This window comes from Platalea leucorodia (assembly GCF_965183815.1).
Source record: "Platalea leucorodia genome assembly, chromosome: 22".
NCBI lineage: Eukaryota > Metazoa > Chordata > Aves > Pelecaniformes > Threskiornithidae > Platalea > Platalea leucorodia.
The window spans coordinates 5,764,404-5,791,384 of NC_138844.1; the positions used below are offsets into that span (position 1 = coordinate 5,764,404).

Here is a 26,981-nt window from a genome sequence, read left to right on the forward strand (position 1 = left end):
GGGGGGGGGGCCGCCCCTCCGGGAGGAGCTGGGAGGCCGCGGTGCTCGACCAATCACGGGCGGGGCTGGCGTGGCGTCACGGTGATGTCATTCCCGCGGGAAAATCAAGCGTGGGGGGGGGAATCCCCGCCGCCTCCCCCCCCCCGCTTCCAGAGACCCGAGACCTCCGTGTACCAAAGAGATTTATTTGCCTGTAAATAAACGTGATCTTTGCAATATTTCCAAAAAAGGGGAAAGTGCGCCCCGCGTCCCCGAAGAGCGCCGAAGGAGCCGGGGTCATTTACAAAAAAAAGCGAATTTGCAGACAGGTATTTACATCCCGACCATTTCAGGAAAGAACCATTTTTCTTTTAATCTCCATGTACGCTTCACCACCTGAGATTAAAAGGTTTGGCTTTTATTTTCTTTACACCTTTTTATCTTTCCAATACTGAAAGATGTAAAATAATTGTCGAGAATAAGCAAAAATATTTTAAAAATAAAACATTTGTCAGAGACCAAGCATTTACAGGTCAAAACGTCTGTGTAGTCGCGTACCTCATCTCTCATCACGGCGACAGAAGCGTCGTGCAGCCGGTGCCCGGCTCCGGCCTCTCTCTCTCACATGATTTACATCACACGACGGGGAAGGGGACAGGGCACTGAAATGGGGCGAAAAAGCTCTAAACCGCTGCCCCGGCCGCGCGCCTCTCGCAGCAGCGGTGTCGGGGGCCGGGAGGAGACTTTGTTCCCTCTATTTCTGCAGGCGACGGCGATGCCCGCCTTCCACAGGAGAAATTTAGGAGATTGAACTTTGGTCTTGGGCGAGCGGAGAAGGAAACGTGTGCAGCTCTTTCCTTTAAAATGCATTTTTGTGCTAATTACGAAGCTGAAGAGTATTTCCTTCCGACTTCTGCTGTGGTTCATACCGGTAAAACATGACTCCGATTTTTGACGGTAAAACATGACTCCGATTTATGCCAAGTCCAGGTCCTGTGAAATCCTCAGCCCTGATTCAACTTGAAGAGCGCTTCTTTTCGAAGGCCGTTTATGCCTTCACGCAACCCAGAAGGGATCAAAGGGCTTTTGTAAAATGAAACAACTTTAAAAAAACCCCCAAGCAAACGCGAGGGGCGGGCTGAGAACGGACGACAAGCTGCCGGAGTCGGAACAGGCACCGTTTCCGAGCTGCAGCCGCTGTAGCAGGGTCTCAAGATAAATTCATCTGGTGGTGTGTTTCTTACATCCTCTTCACAGACACCCCACAGTCATACGATTCCGATGCTGCGTAAGATAACGTCATTTGCTCCAGGTTTAGACTTTATTTTACTATTTTCCTATCATCTCAGCACACGAGGATGGGAGCACTGGTGAGGGGGAAGCTACGGTACGCAGACCCCAAGGATGAACGGTGGAAAACACAAGAAGGGAGAGCTCTCCAGAGCCCGGGGGGGCTTGGGAGAAATTCAGGCTCCCGCATTCCGCAGCAGCCCTGGAATTAAGCCGAAGGCAGGAGGAAGAGGTGAAAAATCCCTAAAATTAACTGAATCGTTGCCACCCTACTGAAAAGACATCGGCCTTGCTACGGCTTTGAATGAGCCGGGAAAGAAATAGCTTGCCTGGGGTACCATTGGGGTCGGACCGCAAGCAGGACTGGAAATCTCTGTGGTTTAAAAGAAACTTAAATCCTTGACATCTTTTTCAGACTGCATCCCCAAACGCGAAGTATAATCTCATTGCCACGGGGCAGATCCTGGCCTCCAGGAATCAACAGCAAAATCCAACGGGAGCAGGATTCTGCTTGGTACGTAATTCAAAAGGAGATGTGCTCGCGGAACTCCTGATTTCCCACATTCCTCTTTCAGTGAATCAGATTTAACTGCTTTTAAAAATAAAACGCTCTCCTGAGTCTCTTTTCCTTTCAGGGACCACAAGATAAGACCATAGGGGATGCCTGAGTCGTGCTCTTAATTCCAGCCAAAAGGGGAAAATCCATCTTTTAGGGAAATCACTGCTTCTGCTGCCACTCCTATCCCAGGTGAACCAGTCAGGGTCTGGTTTTCCAGCAGTGCCAGTGCTAACGCCAGGACACGCTGACTCGCGCTGCCAGGCTAACACCTCCCCGAGAGAGAAGGCAACGCTCGTGCACGTTGCCAGAATTCCTATCTGAGAAGGGCGCTGCAAGTTAAAAAGCAAAAACCAAAATGAAACCCTGAAGGGCTTCAGCGACAGAAACAGACTGCGAAAACAAGGCCCATTTTTCAACCGTGAACGCACACTAGCTGTTCCATCGACATTAATGGAAGTATTCGTAGAGGATAAATTAAGCATGGCTCTAAAGTGTTCGCAGGACCGGGATGTGTGCGGCTTACAGTCCATCGCTTCACAAATGCAGCACCAGAGGATTCTGGGGAAGCTCTGTTTGCTAGGCTTACACAGAAGCAACGCTCAGATGAAGACAGCAGAGTCCCTTTTCAATTTAGATTTGCTCCAACGCGTGCCAGAATTGCACCAGCTTCACCAAAGCTACAGTGGCTGCACGTGTGCAGAGCTGTCCAAATCCATGGGCTCTACCCAAATTCCCAAGTCCCTTTGGGCTCTGCATCATACAATTAAAACAGAGATTGCGTGAAAACAAGCAGCACGAGGCATTCAGATACGGACAGAAATAAATAGCTAAAATGAAAGGGAAGTCAAACATGAGACAGCAATCCTTCATCGCTGTGACCTGGAATAAAATCCTGATATCCATCAGAACAGTGCCCGATTCTGCAGAGCAGCTCGTAGCAGAGGAAGATGAAGCTCCTCAGCACCGCGCTGAATCAGGCATTGCGTGAAGAAATGCCACAAAAATAAATTAACTTTTTTTTTTTCTTCCAACCACCCTTTTAAAAAGAATAAAACCCAACCCTAAAACACGCCCTAAAAGAATTAGTTTAAAACTTCCTAAAAACAAAAGCAACTCATTCGGAATGGGAAGAGGGGCAGAGGACCTCGGACTCCCCCAGAACAGCCTGTGTTTCTGTTTGCACCAGTTTGGGGTCTGCTCCCACACTTACACACACACTCAGCTTTACACCCATTGACTCTAATGGGGCTGTTAATACTCATAAATTAAGAATGAGTGTAAGTGTCCGCAGGATGAAGGCCACAGTCAGGAATCTGGCTCGCCAAATGAGCTGCTGGCACTCACACTTGCTGTTCAGACTTTGGAGATCCTTGGAAATACTTTTTTTTCTCTTCAAACACACCCTGTAAAAATCAGCGTGGCAGGTTTGCAACGAATGGTTCCTTTCTTGCAATCTCTAGAACCCGCAGGTCCAGCGTACAGCTCATCTTTTAAAGACACTAAGAAAATTAATTGCCAATTAGAGCAACATCCATGAGATCGTCGTCTTCTTCCCCGATCAAGAACTCGGGGCTAGCCCGGGATGGTCGCTCGGCCGACAGGATAGCGCTGCTTGCCATGGAGAGAGACTGGTCAGCTGAAATGGGGGACTTAGACCAGCTCTCTGGCTTCATGCTGTGAGATTTCTTCTTGTCTCTCTCTTTATCTCGATCCCGATCTCTGTCCCGGTCTTTGTCTTTCACTTTTTTCTTCTCTTTTTTGTGCTTCTTGTGTTTTTCTGAGCTATATTCAGGCAAGGGCCTAATGCCGTCGTCAGAGCTGGGGCTGTTCTGGTAGGATTTCTCTGCTATGGAAGAGCCCGACTCACTCTCGCTGTCTATGTTTTGGGGAGTGTATGCTGGTGACTTACTGTGGCTGGGAGAGCAGCGCTCGTGTTTTGGAGTAGATCCACTGATTAGAGGGGACCCATAGCTTTTGGAAGAAGCCATCTGAGGCCTTAGGCTGTCCCCACCTCCTTCCCCGGGTTTCTGCAAAGTTACTTTGGCTTTAATGCTAGGGGAACCACCATCGTGTTTGCTGATGATAATTTTGGCCACTCCAGTGCTTCCAACGTTTTTGGAATCGGAAGTCTTCTTGGAAGAGTCAACAGATCCTCCAGAAACAGAGACTTTAGATTTCTCTTTGTCACTCTTCTCGCGTTTGCCCTGGAACTCACCTCCAGACATATTGTGTTTGGAGGACATAGTATGGCTTGAGGAATTGGAACTTGGCCCCATTTGTCCATCCATCGGGTCGTCTCCACCAGGCCCGCTAGTGACAACCCCATGTTTAAGTTTGTCTATGACTGCAGTCAGCGATGGCTTCTTGTTTCTGCTTGGAGACTTGCCTTTGGAACTTCCATGCTGGTTCTGAGATGAAGACATGGAAGACCCACTAGACGAAAAGGAAGATGAAGATGCCGTCGAAGAATTCGATGAAGGAGGTGGTTTCTGTGACATAGACCCAGAGGATCCCATTCCTGAAGACGATTTCATACTTGAGCTTGATCCGGTCCCAGACATATGGGAGCCCCCGGAACCTGAACTGATCGGTGACTTGGCTTTAGATGACGGGGGAGTACCCGGGACAGGTTTCATGGGAGAAGCAAGCTTGTCAGAACCTCCCGAGGGTCTCGAATGAGATGGAGAGATGTTTGGTTTACTCATGGAAGGGTTCATAAGTGACGATGGCTTTCCTTGAGGCTTCACCTTGGTGCTTCCAGAACCGCTGCTGAGGCCGTGTTTGGTGATGGGGGAGGATCCAGGCTTTCCCACCGACTGAGCCGAGCTTTTGGACTGACCTGAACTTGAGCCGCCTTGGCTTGAGTAGAGGCTGCTGCTCATCTTTGAGCCAGAAGACCCTTCTGATTTGCTGCTTTTAATTTTGCCTGAGGTTGAAGAGGAGGAAGAAGAGGAGGAGGAGGAAGAATGGCTATGATGGCTTTTGCTGCTAGAGGAGGTGACAGAGCCACTACTTGTATACTGGCCATGTGAAGACGGTTTGCCAACAGTCACTGTTCCTTTTGGGATCTGAATGGTTATTTTTGGAATAGGAGGAGTAGCTACACCGGGAGGAGTCTGAGATCTGCCTGAACTCCCAGGAGATTTGGACCCGCCTGTGCTTGCTGGTGGCGTGAAAGGCCTGTTTGATGAACTGTGAGATGGAGATTTCCCATCTGTCTCCTGCTTTTTCCGCTTTGGAAGTTTCTCTTTACTTTTACCATCACTGGATGGCGTCCGGCTGCGCTTCCCTGGCTTCCCGTCCATCCCGGGACCTGCCATGTTACTTCCAGAACCATTGCCTTCCTTTACCCGTTTCTGAGACTTTTCTTTTCCTAAATCCCCTGTATTCAGTAAGGGGCTCTGACCCCCACTGTGATGCTCCATGATGTCAGAGGACCCCAGCGCTTTGCTTGCAGCTGCAATAATACTAAAATCTACCGTATCGGACTGATTGCTGCCCTTAAATTTATTTTCCCCCCCATCGCCCCCCAAGACTTGCACCCCCAAAGTAGTTAGAGCCTGGGATGCGTAGCCCTTGAAATCATCAGTGTCTCCACTCTGACTACTCTCATCAAAGTACTCCTCCCCAAAGCCACTCTGGCTCTGACTGTTCAGCAAGTCAGGATTGAAATCTACTCCATCTGGAAAAAAATGGTTTGAAGAATCGCTGTTGGGGCTCACAGCAGCGTCTGCTATCAGGTCTGCTGGATCTGTGTACGGGTTCTCACTATTGTTCGTCTGAAAAACATCTGGGTCAAAGAGGGCACTTTGTGAATGTCCTGAACTAGAAGAGTCTCTTACTGGAGTACCAATGGGTGGACAGTCCTCATTACTGGTGGGTAGCTTGGAAGCCTCCTCTGCTATATCCGAAAGGATATCAGTAACATCGGCTCCAATGCTGTCCGAACTAGAAAGTCGAACCATTCTCTGAATACTGGGCTGCGAGTGAGGTATAGGCTGCGGGTATGTAGTAGGAGGAGTGCTGCATTGGCTGGGTGCTGGAGTAATATGAGGGGTGTCCAGGGTGTCTGCAGTCATGTTGACATCAAAAATGGGGTTCTGGGAGTCAACATCCATTGAAAAAAGCTCCCTCTGGAAATCATCCTCAGTCTGATGCTTGGGCTTGTCGGCCGGCATGCGGGATTTTTTTTTCTTTTGCTTATTCCCCCCAGGGCCCATTTCCATTCTGGGGGAGCCAGAGGAAGAGTTCTGCCTTTCGAGAGGGCTGCTCCCATACAGAGTGGAGAAATCCTGAGGGGGATTCTCTTTAAGAAGGTTCATGAGCATGGGGTGGTTCTTGGTGTTGCTTGCTGGTGAGGATACTGGTGGTGGTGTGTGATGGGGAGGGGTTGGACTTGAGCCAATGGTAGACCCCACATTCCCTGTGATCTGCAACAAACTAGTGAGAATAGGGTTCTGAGACACTTTGCTGAAGTCCTCCCCATGGCCCACCGAGTCATGCCTCTCTTTCATGCTTATGCTCATGTTAAACAAAGTAGTGATGGGCCCCCCAGGAAAAGTGTTTGTTGGGGTAGTGGTACCACTCATTGGGTTGCTGCCTGTGGTCATGCCATACCCTGGGCTGCTGGCTGGGGGCAGGTTTTTCTTCACCATATCTTCTACTGTCTCTGCAATGAGGGACAAGGCTGGGGTGTCTGCTTGAATCGTTTCTGCTTTTCTACGAATTGCTCTCATGGTGACGGGAATGGACATACATCTGCAAGACACAAGACAAAGGGTTTAGCGGGCATTTTGCTGCCCTACAGCAATGTTCTCTGAAGACGTTTTAACAACCTCATCAGGCATAAAGCAAGCAGCGAGGCTCTTGGGCGCAAGAGAGCAACAGGCCCAGGCACCGTAAATGCCCTGCCGGTCTGCTTGTATTCACGCTTATCCCATCACGCTTATCTAGCCACGAGACAACCGTGCCTTTACGCATTGCCTTGCAATCACAAAGGGAGAATTAATCAATCGATTAACTCTAATAACTAATAGCTGACGGATCACGATCTTGTAGTTAAAGCACAGGATGCAATCTGGGTTGTTAGTCTGATTCTGCCAGAAAACACCTTCGTCCAAGCTCGGCAAACCTCATTTCCTGCAACCCTGTAAAAATCAATGGCAATGCCACGTTACGCTCAAGGATGACAAGCCTGTAATGTTCTGAAAGAAAAGACAGCTGTCCTCACTGAAGGGGCCTGTGCCACGCACTGTTAACATTCTGCTGTGTTCAGAATGGTGGCTGGGGTGGAGGAACCTCGATCAAAGGCCTGGGTAAATGACAAACTGCAGGGGAGCTCTTCCACAGTTTACAAGACTTAGAAAGCAACCAGCTACAGGAGAAGGCACAAATAGGCAGGCGCCTCGGACACGCACCCAAAAATACGTAGCTACGGTTCAGCATCTGGAATGGAATTTTCAATAGGGCTCCAAGCTTTCCTCTCTTCCAAACAACCACTACCAAAACTCACCCACAGACAGAACGGCTCCGAAAGCGCTAGGATAAACATGAGATAGACACAGAGTTCATCTATATGATTTGGAGGGCATGGTGGCCCAAAAAAATCCAGCTTACCTTTGAACAACTTTGGCAATGAAATCATCTGTACAGATAAGAGCGTCGGACAGCCCTTTGTACAGCTTACAGTTCACGTGAGTGGAGTCTTGCACATCCATTACCACTAAAAGAGAGAAGGCGTTTGGAAGAGATGAAAATCCTGGTTACAGTGGAAGAAAACCCTGCCATCCTTCCCGTAAACACACTCATGCTTTTACCGAGTCCACTTACCACACACTAGGGAGTCATTCACAGGATGCTGAAAGGATACGCTAAAACAGGAGTCAGAGAGAGGACAGACTTCGAACTGCAGGATCCCAGGAGAATCTGAAAGACGTGGGAACTGTTATATTAGGGGACACAGGAGATGAACCAGAGGCACCAGCTCAATACCCCCGTTCAAAGAAAAAGAAAAACAAAAAAAAAAAAAGGAAAGCAGCATAGGCCTCATTTCTTATTCCTACACCTGGGAAAATTACCCAGGGTTTCTGATTATCCACACCTTATATTCCACTTGATGCAGTACCCACCTTCTTTTAAAACTGTTCGCTTGACACAGCTGCCGATCAGTGTGTTGTACGCCACCTGATGTCTGATCAAATTGAGGATGAGGGGAACCCGTCCAGGGTGCTGGAAGGCGATTTTACTAATCAGAGTTCCTTGAAGGCTTCTTCCATCTGGGAGAGGAGCATCTTTGTTCAGAAAGTAACAGTGCTGCTGTCCTGGAAGAGCCTGACAAACAATTTCTGCTTTACTCCAACTACTGCCGGGTACAAGGCAATAACAGGCATCTAGGAAGGAAAGAGCAGCCCCCAGATCCAAGAGATGCCAAGCCACCTTTCTGGCTGAAAATGGCAAACAATGAAGACACTTTCTTTCCAATCTGGACAAGGAAAACACAATTTCGGCTCCTCAGCAGTAGTACTGCCGAACAGTATTCACTGTCCCCACTAAAACAGTTTCATACGGTATGGCATCCCTTCGGAGGAAAAGGGAAATCCTCGGAAGTTAACAGGAGAGCCGTCATTAACAAATTTAAGAACTACGATTCCTCCCAAAGTGACGCGATTCATTCAGCCACACATTACAGCCCGAACAAGAGGAAGGGACAGAAGCCGGGAAGGCTCAGTCCCATACCTCTGCTGACGTTCCTGCAGCTGCACTTCAGCAGCAATGGATTATTCATTACCTAATTTTCCTAATTACTGCGGTCATGTCTGTATCTGAATTCTAATGCTTGGATAGCATAGTTTTTGCCTATGAATAAATGCTGTACCAATTTCCTTTATCCTACTTGAAAGATACGTGAAACAGATGAAAAACCCCAAACTGCTCATCTAACAAGTGTAACGCCCTGGTTGTAACAACATACTTACTGCATAGAAGCGCATATTGTGGTTTAAAGGTAGAGGATCAGCCTCCTTGGATAACTCAAACTGCGTGATCAGCTCATACAAGGGTACAAACGTTGGCGGCGTGTCGAACAACGGAATACCTGAGGGAACAAGATGGCACAGAACGATAGCACCTGGGAGCCAGCAAGAGATCGTGGGCCAGGGAAGGCGTCACCGTCTAGTAAAGGAAACCTATCCAGGTTTTACTGCACAGAGCACGAAACCTTGAGCAACTTTTCTGGCACACGTTAAAAATTAGCAGCAGTTTATTCATAAAAAGCAAGGGAGTATCTGTCTGATGGCTCTGCAACCCACCTGTGCAGCCCTGAAGCTTCTGAATGAAAGCTCGAGACACTGGAATGGGACGGGGGAATTTCAGGAAGAAACAAGCTGGTAAGTCCACGCTGTTGGCACTGGTGATCGACGAGAAAGACGGAGTTCTGAAATATTGGGTTAATACAAGATCTTATTAGACGCAGGGCATGACTCTGGCTTCCGCTACGAGCACCAGATTTCCAATTTACTGTTTGCTCTAACACAAGCAGATTGTTATACCTTCTTAAAAATTCAGACACTCCTCAAAAGCATGTCACATGCCTGAAACACGTATTTCTTGGCTTAAAGACAGCATGTAAGTGCTTTCTATAATGCTATGACATCCTGCAGTCATCTCCCCACTCTGACTTCAAGAGAGGAACAGTTGAATTTGCATCTAGAGAAGGCCGCTGCGGAAGGCCTGGCAGACCCGTCCTTTGCTTACCCTTTGCTGTCAACTGGATGAGAGCCCATAATCAGTGGTGCAATTGGAAGTTTGTACATAGCCATGGTTCCCTCAACTGTAACCGACACATTCATACCCAAAGACCGAGGAACTGCAAGAGGAGGCAAGAAAAAAAACCCAGCAACATAAGCTGATGAAAAAAAAACAATGCAAGCTTTATGAATTAAATATCACTATGGTGGAAATATCTTACTTCCTCCACAAGGCACAGTTTTCAGCGTTCACCTTTAGCACTAAATGGACGACAGCCAAACTAGTTATGCTACCTAACGCTCTATTTTTCTTTTGCGAGGTAGACCAATTGCATAATTCTTAAAATATATTCCAAATGCATTTGCAAGTTTGTAGTATGCTCTTTACAAAGCAAAACAAATAATGATTTTGGACAATTTCACCCTCTTCTTTCCCAAGGCCAGCCTCAGTTTTAATCGGTGCTTGGTTTTGTCATTTCAGCGAGAGACAGATGTCTATGTACATGCATAAAAAATAATCTTCCGGTAAGATGGCAGAGACGCAAGTATTCCCACAATAAAATAAATCCCATGTTAATGATGAAATTCACCCTAAGGAAAAAGGCTCTGCCTGCAGACTGTCACCCCATCACCCTTGGCAGCAGTTCAAACTCCAGAACAGCCACAAGGTTCAAGAAGATGGTCAAGCGCGCCAGCATTTACACATGGCCTTATTAAACCCGTGTCCTCGGTAAGTCAACCTGTGATTCTCCTGTACTATGGGGTGACGGGAGAGGGGAGCTAGACTGTTGGAATTCTGCTTTCTTCTCTCCTTCAAGCAGTAGTAGTCCACACGAGCTTCTAAAGCTGACCTACCATTGTTCTCGTGCAAAATAACGGGAGCTCCAGTGCCATCTTCAAATAAATCATAGGGCGAGACATAATACTTGAGATTCATCAGGAGACCTGTGGGAGAGAAGCTTTTGAACAGGCGTCCTGACGATACAAGTTAACCCAATCATTATTCACCCCTGCAACCACACAATATTTGCACTGTAACACAGCACACACTGCGCAGAGCTGCTAGCGCGCCTTGAAAGAGTTGTTCTCTGCTGTTAAAGACACAGACGTGGCCAGCTGCCATAAAATCACCGTGTGTGGCTTCATAAAGAAAAGCTGGCTTTCTCAATCATGTGGGACTTACAAATACACAATCACCTTGTCCCTCTTTTAATTTGATTAGCATTTTCCATTACTGCCATCAGTTAATGTGAAACTAACGTCCGTAAAGGGGACCCTCAACAAAGTAATTTTTATTCTTTCCTTTTTTAAGTGTTAACCAAAGATACCTCCGCTCCTGGGGGTGAGATAGCCAACACTGCCATGAAGAATCTTGTCGAGGGGATTTGCATTGGTGGCTTGCCTGCAAGAGAGGCAATCACAGGTCTGTAACAAGGCAGAGTCATACCTGAAGCCAAAATTCATGTGCTGATGGCAGTCTAAGATTTTAGCGCAATATACACACTTCTCGGTCACACAGAGGTAGCGATCTTAAACTTCACGCTGCTGTAGGCAAAACAAAAGCTACTTTACTCTCTACAGCACGGATGGTTTATCCACTGAATCTACAGCAGTGAAAGACGGTCAAATGTTTCTGAATTTCTTACTGTAAAACATGTTACCACCAACCCATCTAGTTACAAACTTTTTTTTTTTTTTGCCTTTTAGACTTTCAATTGAATTCTGCAGTTACAAAGGAATTGCTCAGAAAGCTCTGAGCATTTTTTCTCTCTCTGTATCATTCCCCTGCTCCCACAGGCCTTCTATAGCCTCCGCACTGTACTTCTCGGCAATAATGTCGACTACCCAGGCACTGAGGGGCCGCTCTCTGGACACTCAGTACTCGGCATGATCAGAATCAGCCAACATGACGCAGCGTTATTAAGAAAAAACAAACCACCAACAAAAAGCAACAAGCTATATAGATGTCCTTACCAATACATCCCTGCCATTTTTGAGAGATCCAGCTCTAAGGACTGCAGAGCTAAGTACATTTTAGTTTTAAGTTTGCTGGGGGAAAAAAAAAACAAAAAAACATAAGAAAAATTGAAAAGAACTGTGCAATGAAATCCAACTGACAGAAGCGCTGGCTGACAAGCACTTGCCATCAGATTGAGCATTTAGAAATCATAACTTCTCATTCTGCGTTCCCACTTCACCTGAAATCCTCCCTACCCGCCGTGTGCACGTGCAAGCCATGGCGATGAAGTCAGTAGGATCACACACAACGAAAATTTAAGCACAGGACAAAAAGCTTGTAGGTTTGTTTAATTTTATATACGTGGTTGTAAATAAATATAATACATATTTTAGACTTACTTGTCTCCTGGCAACTTATACAGGTTCACAAGCCCCCTTAAATGCTTAGAAAATTCATCAAAATTTTTCTCTCTGAAAGGAAGAGGGAGAAAAAGCAACATGTATTCAAACTCGTAGCAGATAAGGGTTTGTTTTAAAAAGCTCTATTAATACAGACACTAAGTCACTTAAGAAAATACTTTTGCTACATGAAAGCTACAAAATGTGTTCTTTAAATGATCCAGCTTTAATGATTCTGATGAATGTTGTGCTGTGGCTTCCAAGATACCATGCACAGCAGTCGGAATCAGAAATATCTGAACCGAAGCCGGAAAATCCCCTGGAGAAGCAGAGAGACCTTGCGGGGAAGGCACGGTTATGAAACATTTTGCGTTTCCAGACATAAAATAGCATCAGATCAATACTGCAAAGAGAAGCCTGTCAGAAAATGCTACAAACTACTCTTGTTGCTCACCTCAGATGTTGCACCAATTCTGGACAACTCTGAAAAGGAAAGAATATACAACGATATCAATGTCGAATGCAGCAATTTCAGTCTTTGTGCAGCACAGCAACTGTAAAATATCAGGACAGTAAAATTCCTGAGCATCAGCTTTTCATGAGAAGCAACACAATGCTCACAACTACACATTACTCTGGTTCTAGTTCTGTTCGTCAACCCCCTCTGGGAAAAAATCAAGCAATACTATTTCTTCTTTAACGACTGATTCACTTTGAAAATTGTGAAGCCTTAGGTTAAAAACCTATGATCTTAAATAGCGATACTAAGAATAGTCTGTTTTCAGAAGAGTGGCCAAGGTAAATAGCAAGTTCAAACTCTCATCCATGTGCAGAAGGGAAGTAAAGCTATTTTCTTCCAGCCTTCCACGTTTCAGTATTTTCCATACACAGACCTAAGTTTTAGAAGATTAATTTCCCTATCCTTCCTCCGCAATTAACATTCTCAGAAACACAGCAATAACTTCCTCAAATAATGTTACCAGTTATAAAACCGCTCAGAGAAAAAGAGAGACCATCAGTAAAACGGTCCTCGCACACGTACGCTACATCGATCAGATTAACCCACAAGACTGGACAACTCCACGGAGGCTTTTACTTCCCATTAGAACAAGCAGCAGAGGTTTAACGCCAGGTCTAGCAGAAAATCAAATATAATCCATTTCCTCTGCTCAAACAAAAGGAAGCCAAAATGGCAGTTCCAAAACCACAAAGGTATTACCCTCATCTGCGTCAGTAATACGTACCACAGGGTTTTCTCCATGGTGAGCCACCTTGACATCACACAGCAGCCCTGTAGGATCTAACTGGACTTCCACATAGAACATGTCTGAAGTGATGTAACATTCAGTGCCATTTGCACTAAGGTGAGATCCAAGGCTTACATACAAAACAAAACAAAAATTGCTATGAGGTGCACACAAAAAACAATCAAACCAGCAGTGAGATTATGATGTGTACAGATAAACAGGAAAAGCTTTTGCCATATAATAAAGGAGAAGACCTACCCATTTTGTCTAGCTATAGACTCTAAGCGGTCTGTCATGGCAGGCAGAGAAGATACTAGATGGAGAGAGCAAAAAACAAGGCTTAGCGAACCCCGGGAATCAGCATTAAAACCAAGCTCAACTAGTTACTCCCTCCCACGTCTGCTCACACCTTCACATGTGGAACCACATACATCAGCTCTACTCAAAATACAGGCAGAACAATTTGCATAGAGCAAACCAAATGTTGTCAGAACTGCAAGGAGAGAACGGATTTTCTTCTGCAAGCGGAATTCAGGTATGGGCATTTACAATAAAACTAACGCAGGCAATCTTGACTGGTACTGACTGGCACTGAGATAAGCGCGTTTATGTAAACGTGAGCACACATGCACTAGGAACACAGTGAAACGTGCTAGCAACCACCTCGCTTGCTTTTATGATTCGGAGTATTTCCAGAGCATGGCACTGTTAAGCGGTTCGTAAAGTGCGCGCACAGAAGTACCAACCTTTTAATGCCTTCTGCAAAGTCTCCAAACAGCTCACCAGATGTTGGTGCCCCCCCGAGTTCATCACAACTCGTTTTTCCTTAGTCACAAAAAAGAAGAAAAACATCCTTTTTGTGTATCGCTCAGTAAGAGGGAATTATTGCAACTTTTGATCAGTCAAGTGAGGTTTATTTAGGTAATTAAAAGCAGATTAGATTTCATTCCAAAATTACATCCTCATTTTGATTCCTGTAGGAGCACAGCATCCATTTTGGAAGCAGGTAACAAAGGCAGGCCTGGAATTGATTTATTTTCTTTTAAGCAACTTGCTCATCTGGAAGAACAGACTGTAGCAACTTTTTAATACGTATAAGCTAAGGGCTGTATAAGAGACAACAGAGAAATAACGAGACAGGCAAACTTTCCACACCACAATATATGCAGAAGCCTTTGATGTAGCTCTCCCTTGCCTCCTGCTCCTCCTTCCCCCCATCCAGAGACCAATATTTCAAACCCACGTTTGACCAAGCCAACACCGAGTTCTGAGTATCACTGAAGGGGGAGCAAACCGCTTTACAAAACCCAATATCCTGAAACAGCAAGCGGCAGAATGGTTTGGGCTTCTCAGCACTGGCTGAAACCCCAAGTTTGACCCTTTTCCTGGCACCGAGCTGACTGCTGCCCTGGGTCAATTAGGCTTAGAGGGGGAGGCTGTAATTAGGGAAGGCAAAGGGATGCCGGACGGAAAGGGTTCGGACATCACTCCCTCCCCTGCACGCTGCGGCGTGTGAGAACTGGCACACCTCAACCATGCTGGCCCAGGAGGAAGTCAAGGCTTGAACAAAACGTAAAGCACTTTGAAGAGATCTAACAAACCAACAATAAAATTATTACTAAAGAAACTTCAGAAACCCTCCTGCTCAGATCCCAACAATTCTCACCATGACTTGACGGACTAACTTCATGGTTTCTGTCCAAGGTCTGTTTTGGTTGTACTTTGCGTGAAGTCTTTCTAATAGGGTACTCATCTTATTCAGCTTCTCCGTTTCTGTAAGACAGGGGAATATTCAGAACAGAGAATGGGACAATAATTGCAGTTTTACAAATAAAACAGTTTGGCAGTTGTAATGAAAATACTTTCCACCTTTAAACTAAACACGATTTCAAAAAACTTATTTACTGCTGATTTATCCCTGTGACCTAGACCTTAAGGTTAAGTAAATATTAAGGATATACCACGAGCTATCAAAACCTAAATGACCACAAAATGCCTACGGGCCTGCTGGGAAAAGCCCAGCTCCTGTTCTGCGTGGACTCTGAATGACGTGGCCCCATCAGGTTAAGTTCTGGCATGACAGGAACATATCGGGGCACTGTCTGGAGATACAACGGCGTGGTCTAAAGATGAAGCTTCCCCAGGAGAGGAAACAGAGAGTGCAGAAAACATGGCGTTAAAGAAGCGAGGTTAAGCTTTGTTTCGACTGCCCTTCGCCGTTCTCTCTTCCAACTCTCCAACTTCTTGTACAGTAAAGACCTTCACAGACCCTTCCATCACCAAAACCCACAACCAAATCGTCCGATTGCCAGCTGTCACAAATTCGCTGAGCAGACACCCTCCTGCCTCATGCTAGCTTGAAACCCGAGGGCTGGTGCCTCCTGGGTGCTGTTCTAGAGCCAGGGCACGGCTCCGTACGCTGCGAGATAACGAAGCAGGGGGCGACTGGCGGGGTCTCTCTACCAACCCGGAACCTGCTCAGCCTTTACAAAACACCTCTCATACCCCACAGGTTCCCATCTACTACCTCTGGTTCTACAAGCTCATTTCTGTATATTTTATAAAGTTCCACTATTAGGAATAATATCTCCCTGATGAAAGAAAAGGTGGGATACAGGAGCAGTGACTAAGCAACAAAGCAGTGTTGGACAGTTTAGCTAAAAAGGTTCCAAGATGAAATTGTTCATTTTTTTCCCTACTATCTAGTCAGACGTGCACGAAGAGAATGCAGGTTTCAGGAGTACCATAATTTTGTCTCTTTTTGCTAAGAGACAGCTTTATCTACACTTGCATTTGTCAAAAAATCCCAGCAGACATCACTGCCAAAATGAACCCTGTCACTGGCACTAGTGGGTCCCAGGCAAACAGATGTCTACGACGTTTTAACTGCCACAGCGCGCAACCCTGTAAGCCCTCACCTGCACAATTTCAGGGGTTTTCATTATTGATGCACATGGAGGTCACAGACCTAACGCTGACCCTATCAAATCCAAGCGTTAAGAAAGAAATCCACGTTTGCTAGACGCTTGCAGACACTTTACGCCTCTCAGCTACGTTAGAATCACGGAACGGTTGAGGTTGGAAGGAACCCGTGGAGGTCTCCTGGTCCCAGCCCCCTGCCCAAGCAGGGCCACCCGCAGCCGCCTGTCCAGGGCCGTGTCCGGGCGGCTTTTGAACCTCTCCGAGGAGGGAGGCTCCACCGCCTCCCTGGGCAGCCTGTGCCAGCGCTCGGGCACCCTCAGAGTGAAAAAGTCTTTCCCGATGCTGAGGTAGAGCGTCCTGCCTTTCAGTTTGGGCCCAGGGCCTCTGGTTCGCACCTGAAATGAACCGGGCTCCCCCCCCCCAGGTATTTATGTACGTTGAGGAGACCCCGCTAAGCCCAGGGACGGGGGGAGTTCTGCCAGATCTCAGCAAAGTCAGAGCCTCACGAGAATATTCGCCTTTATTTTTTCTTCAAAAACGGACCCCCCCCCCCCCCGCAGCCAGCACGAAGACCCCGAGGCCCGGCCAGGGGAGCGAGTCACGGCGCCGGCGGCAGCCCGGCACGGTGCCACCGGCCGCGGGATCCTCGCCCTCCCGCCTCTCGGGGAGACACCTCAGCCCCAGCCCGACCACCACGCCGGTGCCTCGGCGACGCCGGGGCCCGCCCGTCTCCTCACAGGGCCGGCGGGAAGCCTCAGCGCCAGCCGCGCCCCTCCGCCGCCACTCACCCTCGGCGCCGCCCGGCGCCGCCTTCATGGCGGGGACGGGGCGGCCCGCGGCGGGCCGCAGCGCCGGCGTCGCGTCAGGCCGGGAGCGGGACGGAGGCGGGGGGGGGTTGAGCCGCGGCCGGGCCGCTGCGGTCCGGCCTCACACGGCGGCGGCCGCCGCCATCCCTCCGGCCGCGGCTGCGCTCCCGCCCTCTCGCGAGAGCCGCCACATCTCGCGAGAGGGCGGGAGGGCGCGCGCCGAGGGGTGGGCGGGGCGTGTGGCGGTAAGCTCCGCCCCCCCTCAGCCTCCTTCACCCGCCGTGGCGGCGGCCCCGAGTCGCCAACGCCCTTAGAGCGCGGCCCGGCGGAGCGCGGCGGGAGGCCGGGGCCGGTCACACCGTGACGGGCTCCGGGGCGCGGAGGGGCGGAGCGCCTGCCCGTCCGCCGGCGCCGCCTCCATAAAGATTTGTTGAAGGGGGGGGGAGCGGGCGGGCGGTGTCCGCGTCCGGCGCCCCAATAAAGTTTCACGCGCAGCCGGCTCTCGCGAGAGGACGGGCGCGCTCCTCCCCCCTCCCCTCGCCTCGGCGAAGTCTCGCGGGATCGGCGGGCGGGCGGAGGGCGGCGGTAGCCGTGGTCTCGCGAGAGGCGGCCGGGTCTCGCGAGAGTTGGCGGGTGCCCCCCTTGGACGCGGAGCCGTTTCGCTTTGGGAAGTGAGCGGGGGGCGGCGGCGGGGCGCGGCGGGCCGGGCCGGGCCGGGCCGGGGGACGCGGGCGGCGGCAGGGGCGGCGGCGGCAGCCGGTGGGCCTTCCGGCTGAAGGGAGCCGCGCTGCGGCCCGCCGGGCCCGGGCGGCCGGTGCTGAGGGGGTGGGGAGCGATCGCGGGCCCAGGCCCCGCCTTCCCGGGGCGCCCCCGCGGCGGCGCTGCCCTCCGGGCCTGGGCCCCTCGGATGAGGCGGTGAGGCCGGTGGCCTTCCCCCTCCCCTCCCGGTTGTTGCCGTCCCGCCTTCCGCCTCCCCCGGGGCCGCGCTCCCTGCCCCGCTCCCCATGTAGGAGGGGGTGTTGGCGGCAGGGAGGGCCGAGGCCGGGGTGAATGGTGCGAGGAGCGGGCGCTGCGGAAGTTTGAAGTTTGGGGGTTTTGGAGGATTGCCCCCCTCCCCTCTCTCGAGCACAGTGGAGGAGGAATGCCAAATCCGGAGAGACATGGGGGCAAGAAGGATGGGGGCGGCGGGGGGTCCTCGCAGCACGGGCCTGGCAGCGGGAGTTCGAACAGCAAGGAGAGGCACCGGCTGGCCTCCAGGCACAAGAGGCATAAGTCCAGGCACTCCAAGGAGTCACCGCTGGCAGCCCAGGAGACGGCGGCACCCTTGGGCGCGATGATCAAGCCGCTGGTGGAGTATGATGACATCAGTTCGGATTCGGATACCTTCTCGGATGATGTGGCCCTCAAGCTGGATAGGAGGGAGAACGAGGAAAGGAAAGCGGACAGGAGCGAGAGGATACAGAAGCACCGGCACCACCAGCACAAGCGTATTCGTGAGCTGATGAAGAGCAAGCAGGCAGAAAAAGAGAGGAAGTTGGAAAAGAGCCTGGAGGCATCCAGCAGGTCCGGGTCCACCAAGGAGAGAATATCGGGATCCTCCAAGAGACTCCTTGATAGCGAGGAGCACCCAAAGTCGCTGTCCTCAAAGAGCAGCAACAAGGAGTCTCGATCATCCAAAGCGCACAAGGAGAAATCCAGGAAGGATCGGGAGCTCAAGTCCAGCCACAAAGAGCGCAGTAAAAGCCATCGGAAAAGGGATGCTCCAAAAAGTTACAAAACAATTGACAGTCCGAAGCGGAAATCCAGAAGTCCTCACAGAAAATGGTCTGACAGCCCTAAATTGGACGACAGCCCCTCAGGAGCCTCCTACATCCAGGAGTACGATCTCAGCCCTCCCCGCTCTCACACATCCAGTAACTACGATCCCTACAGGAAGAGCCCCGGCGGCTCCTCGCGCCGGCAGTCGATCAGCCCACCCTACAAGGAGCCTGTGGCTTACCAGTCGAACACTCGCTCCCCCAGCCCTTACAGCCGGCGGCAGAGGTCCATAAGCCCCTATAACAGGCGGCGCTCCTCGAGCTACGAGAGAGGCAGCGGCTCGTACAGCGGGAGGTCACCGAGCCCTTACGGCCGACGGCGCTCGAGCAGCCCTTTCACCGCCAAGCGGTCTGTGAGCCGAAGCCCCATCGCCAGGTGCGTGCTCTCTGCCTTGTCTTCCATGCCCTGGGGAATGGGGGGGTGTCTGGGGGTGGTCGGGGTGGCTCTGGGCATGGGAGGGGTTAACCTCCTTCCTCATCTCGGTGAGGCCCAAGTCACTGGCTGCCTAATTTGGCTGCAGAGTGATCTGTGTGGAATTGCTTTAGTCGGGTTGGTGGCAGTTCCCTTTAAAATGGTGTTCACACTTTGGAAAACACCTCCCTGACTGGCGGTAGGCAGCGTCCATGTTGGCTCTCAGCAGAGAGGCTGAGGGCTGAGTGAGCTCCTGGGCTTAAGTTACACCCACCTCTGGAGGTGGCCCCCGCAGAAGGGCCAGGCTCCTGGGCAGCGTTGTGCTCCGAAGGGAGACGGAGCCCTTCAGATCCTGATGCGGGATCTAATGCGCTTCCCTGGCGAGAAGTTCAGCCAGGGAGAATGTTTTCACCTATTTTTGGAAGCCTTTGTCTATTTACTACGTGTGGAAACTCGATCACGCTTTTCAGGAGGGTGGCTTGTTTTGAGTCTGTTTTGCTCTTTCTCAACTGACTTATCTTTTCTCTTCCCTTGAGTTAGAGACGACCACGTGTAAACTCCATCTTTCTAGCCTAAACTTTCTTTTCTCAGTACTAGAGTTTCTTGCTTCCATTCTGAAATCGGGGCATTCTGGAAGGGCAAGTAGGAAGCAGCTGTATTTTGGCTTAACTATAATTTTCTCTTTTTTTTTTTTTCCTTTAGTCAGTAACCTTGCTACAGAAGGAAACTATTATTTAAAGGTAGTTCTGTGTGTTTTATTTCAGATGTTCGTTAATCATCCTGTTATATGCACGAATACATAGTCTAATGTTGACTCTTTTTTTTTTTTTTTTTTTTTCCTAGCCTCAGCTTATGTTAAGTGAGTTTCCAGTTGTCACCATGGGTGCTGTGAAGCTTTGGTTGTAGCTCCATGGCAATTAAGATGTGACCTGGAATGTAATCGCTATAGAAATGCGCTGCACTGTGTTAGCTGTACTGCATCCTCTGGTCCAAACAGGAGCTGCGAGTGAAGAGGCTGCCTCCAGAGCGCATTTATGCGATCAGCAGTTCCCAAAGAACTCGAGGCTTTTGGAATTTGGGCTTTGTTACTAGAGCTCTTAACTTCAGGAATACCGTCTTCCATAGTGGGCTTGAAATGGTGCCTTTGTCCTTGCTGCGGGAGAGGTGTATTGGTTTTAGCACCCTGGAAGCTGTTACGTAAAATCTTCTTGCTCTGCTCTGACTTTACATAGTGAAAATTTCCTTCAGGCTGTTTCTCCTCTGCCCTGTTTTCTCTGTGTGCACCTGAGAGGTTCTGAGGGGTAGTCCTTGATGTCTCTTTTCTCCCTCCCCTCAACCCTTTTTGCCCTGATGGCACTGCTCTTACACATTATTTGCTAATACTTTTGGAAGAGTAAGAATACAGTAGTAGAAAACGTATGTATACTTTGTGATATAATTGTGTATTAGGGCACCTGTTAAACGTCCATGTTCAGCCCTAACCAGGGAGAAACCACGTGGAAGCTGGCCTGCTATAGAGAGAGGCGTTTTCCCCCCCAGGTTACTCCACTTCCCAGGCAAACCTGAAGCTTAGTCTTTCTGTAAATGCCTAGTTCCTTCTGACCTGAGAAATCAAGCAGTTATCTTTTCCTGATCTTAATGGTGGGAGCAACTTTGAAGCACTTTGTGCTGCTTCCCTGAACTTACACACCCACATAAGAAACTTTTTAAGGGCATCTTTGACTGACAAAATGCTAGACCCCAAACCAAAAGAGATTCCAAAGGTTACTTGGTGTTTACACTCAGCTTGCACTGAATTCTTTGAATCTCTGACTTCAATCGATAACCTACTACTCTTCTCTCTTTTCTGGGCAGATAACTTACTGGCTGTGTGATATATTCGTTTAAAGCAGCACAAAAAATGTGGATTACGCCTTCAGAAAACATCCACCTGAAGTGATTCTAATCAAGGGTCAGAGGGAATTTAATGTGTTTTCCATATGTTAGGCAAATTGTACGTTGTAATTCATTGTTGGCTTTGCTTCACTGAGCTTGCAGCCCGTACGGTGAGGCCGTTGGTGTAAGTTTATGGTCAGACATCTGCTCCAGAAGCCAAAGGTGGGGCTGCTGCTCTGCTGATGGCTGTCCAGGAGCTCACCTGGAGGAGCGGATCGGCTGAGCCTTCCTCGCCAGCCTCACTGAAGCCAGCTTTGGTTGATCTGCCGCAGATGAGCGTGTAAATGGAGGCAGCTGACTTTGCACCAGAGTAGCCGGGGCGTGACTGTGCGATCTCTTCTGTTGGCTCCTGCAGAGGGGCAGGAACAGTTTGGGAGAGAAGACGTCTTTAACTGGCACACTTAGGCAGCGAGCATCTGACTGTGGCTTAAATTCTTCAGAGGAGGTAACGCAGGCTTTTCTGGGACACTGCATTACTTCCACTGACTGACAATACGGGGTTTTTTGGGTTTTGTTTGTTGTTGTTGTTGGTTTTGTTTTTTTTTTTTTAGTGCATTCTGTGTTTTCTTTAATCTCCACATCCAAAATACAGTGTTAGGAAACCAAATCAATGTGCTGTGCTGATTGGAGAAACTACAGAATCTTTGCATTTCAAATGGCTGTGCAGAACAACTTGCTTTCAATTTAGGAGGAAATGAGGATGATTTGGTCAGTAGGGAAAATAACAGATGTGGCTTGCCATTCCTTGTAGCAACTGTTGTCGTTGCAGCTAAAACTAGAAGACGAAATTCCAGAGTCCTTCAGCTTGCTGAAGGTGGGTTGTGCTCTGTACTAAGTATAGCAGCAAAGGGTGAGTGTGTGCACGTGCTGTAGTAGTGGCCACTCTTACGCAGATCCTTGCCACGGCAAAAGGTCATCAGGTATGCATAAATCAGAAATACCGGCCTTCTGTTTGAGCTTGTTTCCTGAGCAATTAGAGCACGGGGCATGCGGTCAGGCTTCCCAGATACTAGTTTGCACTTTAATCTGAACATCTGTTGTGGCTTGGAGCAGGTAAAATATTTTAATGTGTGTAGATGTTCCTAGGGGTTTGTACAGTGGATAATACGGGAGTAGGTAGATGTGGGGCTTTGTTGTTCTGCCAACTGATTGAGGGTCCCCTCTGCTAACAGCTCTTAGCTGTGGTCGTATTCAGCACGAGGAGGTCTGGAGGGTTCTGGCATTCCCTCCTCCAAAGACCGTTCTAATCTTCTGATTGTATCAGTTAAATTAATCTAATAATGCTTTTATTATTTGGATTTTTAGATGAGCCATCATCTCTGACTTCTTTATGCTAATTCGCAGTCATCATGGTTAGTATCTTGTATTTCTGGTTCCCAGTGCTAGAGAAAACAAGGTGTTTTTTAACCCTTGAGCATTTTTATCCAGAAAAAGAAGTTCACGTGCAGCTGAATTGCCCCCCACCCATCTCTGATAATCTTAGCAAAGCAAGTAAGCTGTGGAGTGTTGCCTTAACACGTGTTAAGGGTGAAAGGGGTAAAAGTGCTAATTGGCTGCAGGTAAAGCCATGAAAAGATCGTTGCAGAGGATGGGAAGAGTATCTTTAAAAAGCAAAATCTGCTTGTGCATCTTCTGTCTTATTGCATCTTTTTTGAGATATCCAGCGGTGGTAAAAGCGAGTGTTGCTGTGGAAGACTGCCCCTCAGCAAGCGCTGATATGAGCTATAATGATACGAGGTAAGATTTGTTGTAGAGTGGTCTGTTGTTGGTTGTGTTGATAGAGCTGGGAAAGCAGACAAGCTTCTGGATGTGGTGCCTTTTTCAGGTCTAACAAAGAAGCTGTAAACACCAAGCTGAAAAATAGGCTTAGAAACAACAGCTCTTTGTATAATAACTATAGGTAATTATCATTAGACAACTGAAGAGAAAAAGCGTGGGTGGTGCCTGAGGAGTGGAGAAGACTACTGGAAGGGAATAAGTGGATTTAGTCCTGGTGGAACAGAGGAGCGGGTATATTTGCTGATGGAAGGTCAGGGAGTCATCCCCAGCCCTCGTCAGCTTGGAAGCGCTGGTTCTGCGGTGCAGCTCCTTCCGCAGCAGCCCTTGCGTAAGAGGGTCCTACCCCGAGCCGCCCGCTCCGCCTGCACGCCCCGCCGCTTCCTACAGCGTTACCTTTCCCTTGCTTCTGTCCGTGCAGGTGCCTTTGTGGCTGCATTTCTAACGTAGCGCTTAAAAACAAGGTAAAATTGCACTTTTGGAGGAGTTTACTTTACGTCAGGTCTGCTGAGTGATCCTGCGGAGAATGTTGCTCTGCAACCTGTTGAATTGGAATAACTGTTGGGGGGTAATCGTGGGGAAGGCAGGGAGCAGGAAACTGAGTATCGCAGCATCTTAAACAATCTAGCCCAAAAGAATTGTAATAGGAAATGCTAACCCCAAAACTATTTGTGGTTGCAGTAAACTACATCCCACGGGATTCATTAGGAATGTTTTCCTTAACCTGCGAATGTCTTTGAGCATAGTGAAAACGTAACGGCTTTTTCAGCTCCTGGCAACTTTGCACTGGGATGCGGCAGGTGAACTGCTATCCAAACGGTAAACCGCATCCGAGGCTGTTAATTCATTGAGCAGAAACCTTGGAAAAGGAGACAATCCCGAGGCAGCGTTCCCATTACAGAACAGTGTGTTGAAGAGGAAAATAGTTGAGTGACTTCAAATGACGTTTTTTTTTTTTCCTCCTTCTGGTTGTATATTTATTTTGTAAGTCTAAAGGTAAGGACTACCTACAGTCGTGGTGTTCTTTGACCACTGTTAGCACGAGGTTTGGGGTTGTGCTAGTGAGAGGGCAGAATGCTTGTGCTTGGAGTAGCAAGGGAAGAGGGTTCTGTTAAAGTCCGCGCCCCCGTGCAGCGAGACCCTTCGCCTCCCGTGCAATCGCGGCTGTGCCCGTCCTTGAAGGCGCCGGTGGTGTCTAGTGAGGATCTTTGCATTAGTCTGTCTCCTTTCTCCAGTTCATTTTCCAACTGTTTGTTGTCTCAGGATAGTATTGTGTAGGACTACAAACAGTTTAGATCTTGTCGTTAATTACGTTCCGAGTATGGTTACTAGCGAGCCAGCATCCACTGTGTTTAAACCCGCGGGCCATTAAGTGTGTTTTATAACTACTGTGGAACGGTGTTTTGAGAGAATTCTGTATTTTCAAAAGTAGAAATGTTCTAAGTAATAAATCACGGAATAAAAATAAACGTTAAGCATGGTTTCTATTATAGTATTTATAGGGTCTGATTTCAAAATTTCCCGTTTTCCTGTTGGCTCACACAGCTTCTAAACCCATCAGAGCCTACCATGTGCGCAGTTAAAGTGTGCTGTCTCGTAACCTGCAAAATCCTAGTTCCTCCTGAAGCGGAGGAAACAGTTCTGTCTTGTCAGTAATTTTGACATGGGCACTGGAAGTACCAGTTTCCAGTTCCATTTTATTTTATCTTGTTTCCACATCAGCCTCCAGTGAGCTTGTGGTTACTGCTGTCTTCTGAGTAGGTTCACCCCGTGCTCGCAGTGCGTACCCTGATGGCGTGGGGTGCTTCCTGCCTTGCTTGTTGCTTGTATCACAACACAGATTGTCAGTGTGTTGGGTTTTTTTTTTTTTTATTTCTGCATCTATACCTAATTTAGAGCCCATTTATTGTAGAGGAAGACTGAGACCCTCTGGACATAGCTCAAGCAGAATTAAAATTCCTGGGGCTTTTTTTCTTCTGAATCACACTATGCAAATTTGAGTTCCGATGATAGTAAAATAACCAGGGGGAAAAATTAGCTTGAAGTGAGATGTTTCCTGAAGCGGTATTCCCGTGAGGGCAGTCGTATTTTATCCGTTGTTTCCTTTAAAGTTGTACATAATTACTGTGAAAGATTCGTAAACTGCCAGCTCATCCTCTCGACTGAAGTCTTCTGTTTAGTGCGTGCATCTGTGATCTTGTCTTTACCTTGAGGCTTGTCCAATCTTGATCCTTCGTTTCTGTCTGAAGAGTATGATTGTGAGGGTAGTCCTGACATTGGAAGGCTGGATGATGACCTGAAACTTGTACTGCTTTAGTCGATAAACTCGTTTCAGTAGCTTTCGTCTCTCCTGACAGGTGTTATGGACTGTCTGAGCTTAGTTGACCAATAATGGATTTGAATTGTTTTCAAAGAGAGCTATTGATGTTGGTGAGTGGCTCGGAGGTTGAGAGATGCTTCGTTTCATTTATCTTCTCCCTGTTTTCTCCACAGGAAGTCTGTGAAGTCCCGAAGCCGAAGTCCTGGCTACTCAAGACACTCATCATCTCACAGTAAAAAGCAGAGGTCTGGGTCACGCAGTCGCCATTCCAGTATATCACCGACAAGGCTACCGCTGAACTCCAGTCTGGGGGCAGAACTCAGCAGGAAGAAAAAGGAGCGAGCGGCAGCGGCAGCAGCTGCAGCCAAGGTGGATGGGAAGGAGGCAAAGGGCTCACCCGTTTTCCTCTCTAGAAAGGAGAACAGCTTAGCTGAACTTAAGGAGTCTGGAACAGAATCTAAAAAGGTCATCAAAACTGTTAAATCTGAAAAATCGTCTTCAGATACAGAATTAGTTAATTTACTGTATACGAATGCAGAGACTAAAGCCCCTGCAGAGACAACAAAAACCAAGGTAGAGGAGAACTCTGAGAGGAAACATCCTGTTCCAGTTAGAGATTCAAAACAGACGGGAACAAAAGACTTGAAGCCTGTAGCAGTGGTAGAGGACCTCCTGTCTCCAAAAGAGACAGACGCAGCAGAGAAGGAGATTCCACCCCCACTACCCTCACTAAAATCACCTCCTCCACCTCTGCCGACAACCACACCACCACCTCCAACTCCGCCGTTGCCGCCTTTGCCTCCATCACCTGCTGTTCCACCTTTGCCGCCATCCCAACCGACTCCCGTTCAGGTCCCTACTTCAGCCCCAGCATCTTTGCCATCTTCTTCCCACCCAAGGACGTCTACTTTATCCTCTCAGGTGAACTCTCAGTCCTCTGTCCAAGTTGCTACAAAAACACAAGTGTCTGTGACGGCTGCTATCCCACACCTGAAAACTTCGACGTTGCCTCCGCTTCCGCTCCCCCCTATTTTAGTTGGGGAAGATGACTTGGATAGGTAAGGTCACACCAGAGCATCCTGTTTGCGTTTACAAGCAAAACATTGAAATAAACAGATTCTTTTGGTTAGTTTGACAGTTGCTAGCTTATCCCGCAGAGTATGCCGCTGGTATAAATGCGTTATTGCATGGCCGTTCCTGGTTTTGGCCTTGTCAGGTTTATGTGGAGAGTTTTCTGATCCTGTGCAGGTAGTTACATCTTATCTCGGTGAGGAAGAGAGGTTTGGCTGCTGTTTTAATGGTGGTTAGTAAAGGTTTCCCATCGCGCTCTGTTCGTATTTATTACAGTAATGAAACATGGGTCTGGAATTATGCACCCCTTTGCGTTGCAGCCATTTGCACAGGCTTCTTTTGAAATTGCTTTTTTGCTTAATTCCTCCAAAACCTGTACTTAAATAACAGGAAAGAGCTTAACAATTCCAATACAAGAACACAAACCAGAGCTATTTCTGTTCCAAATTCATCGAACACGCAGGCCATGCCCACATGTAAAAAATGGCATTGGTTTAACTTAAGTATTGTCTTTAGTTATTGAATAATTAATACAGTCCTTATTGCTTAAGAAGTAGGTATTGTTTGCTTGAAAAAGAGTTTAAAAATGAATGAGTGAAACTGCACCTACTTCAACTTTGTTTCCTATGATTTCTAGTCAAAACAGGCAGACTTAATTCTGTCCTGTAGCTGTAGCTCTCGCTGCTCTGGGTCTTGGCTGGTGGTGGTCTTGGCTTCTACGCTGAACTTGTCTGAAAAACCTTA

The 26,981-nt window shown here is 48.3% G+C and overlaps 2 protein-coding genes across 7 annotated transcripts in view; one reads left to right on the plus strand and one right to left on the minus strand.

Annotated features, from left to right (window-relative positions):
• Window positions 1–181: 181 nt before the first annotated feature.
• Window positions 182–17,063, minus strand: MED1 (mediator complex subunit 1). 3 transcript variants are annotated; one of them, XM_082332061.1, is made up of 18 exons: window positions 16,889–17,063; window positions 14,845–14,951; window positions 13,925–14,003; window positions 13,437–13,491; window positions 13,176–13,308; window positions 12,386–12,414; window positions 11,932–12,003; window positions 11,548–11,622; window positions 10,902–10,975; window positions 10,429–10,518; window positions 9,581–9,692; window positions 9,136–9,260; window positions 8,803–8,921; window positions 7,957–8,158; window positions 7,658–7,753; window positions 7,445–7,550; window positions 6,446–6,586; window positions 182–6,268 (listed from the first exon to the last, which is right to left on the minus strand). In XM_082332061.1, exons 1-18 carry the CDS (start codon window positions 16,914–16,916, stop codon window positions 3,337–3,339), a joined length of 4,575 nt encoding a protein of 1,524 aa, XP_082188187.1. In that variant the 5' UTR covers window positions 16,917–17,063; the 3' UTR covers window positions 182–3,336. The 3 variants fall into 3 exon arrangements, with proteins under 3 accessions (XP_082188187.1, XP_082188186.1, XP_082188188.1); XM_082332060.1 differs by having other exon boundaries at window positions 182–6,586; XM_082332062.1 differs by lacking the exons at window positions 10,902–10,975; window positions 11,548–11,622; window positions 11,932–12,003; ... (4 more) ...; window positions 14,845–14,951; window positions 16,889–17,063 and adding an exon at window positions 11,021–11,079 and having other exon boundaries at window positions 182–6,586.
• A 567-nt stretch (window positions 17,064–17,630) lies between these two features.
• Window positions 17,631–26,981, plus strand: part of CDK12 (cyclin dependent kinase 12) — a 28,756-nt gene continuing 19,405 nt past the window's right edge. Inside the window, exons 1-2 of one of the 4 annotated variants that reach the window (XM_082331924.1) lie at window positions 17,631–19,099; window positions 25,340–26,224. In XM_082331924.1, coding sequence (XP_082188050.1) covers window positions 18,048–19,099; window positions 25,340–26,224 — 1,937 coding nt within the window. In that variant the 5' untranslated portion in view covers window positions 17,631–18,047. The remainder of the gene's footprint in view (window positions 19,100–25,339; window positions 26,225–26,981) is intronic. The other 3 variants (XM_082331923.1, XM_082331925.1, XM_082331926.1) reach the window with 3 other exon arrangements.

Excerpts from the sequence above, each read along its gene's own strand:
- MED1 (XM_082332060.1), bottom strand. The coding sequence starts at position 16,916 with ATGAAGGCGGCGCCGGGCGGCGCCGAGG. Across the intron at positions 11,623-11,931 it reads TATAAGTTGCCAGGAGACAA|CAAACTTAAAACTAAAATGT; the intron begins GTAAGTCTAAAA and ends TTTTTCCCCCAG. Across the intron at positions 9,261-9,580 it reads CATCCAGTTGACAGCAAAGG|AACTCCGTCTTTCTCGTCGA; the intron begins GTAAGCAAAGGA and ends CCAATATTTCAG.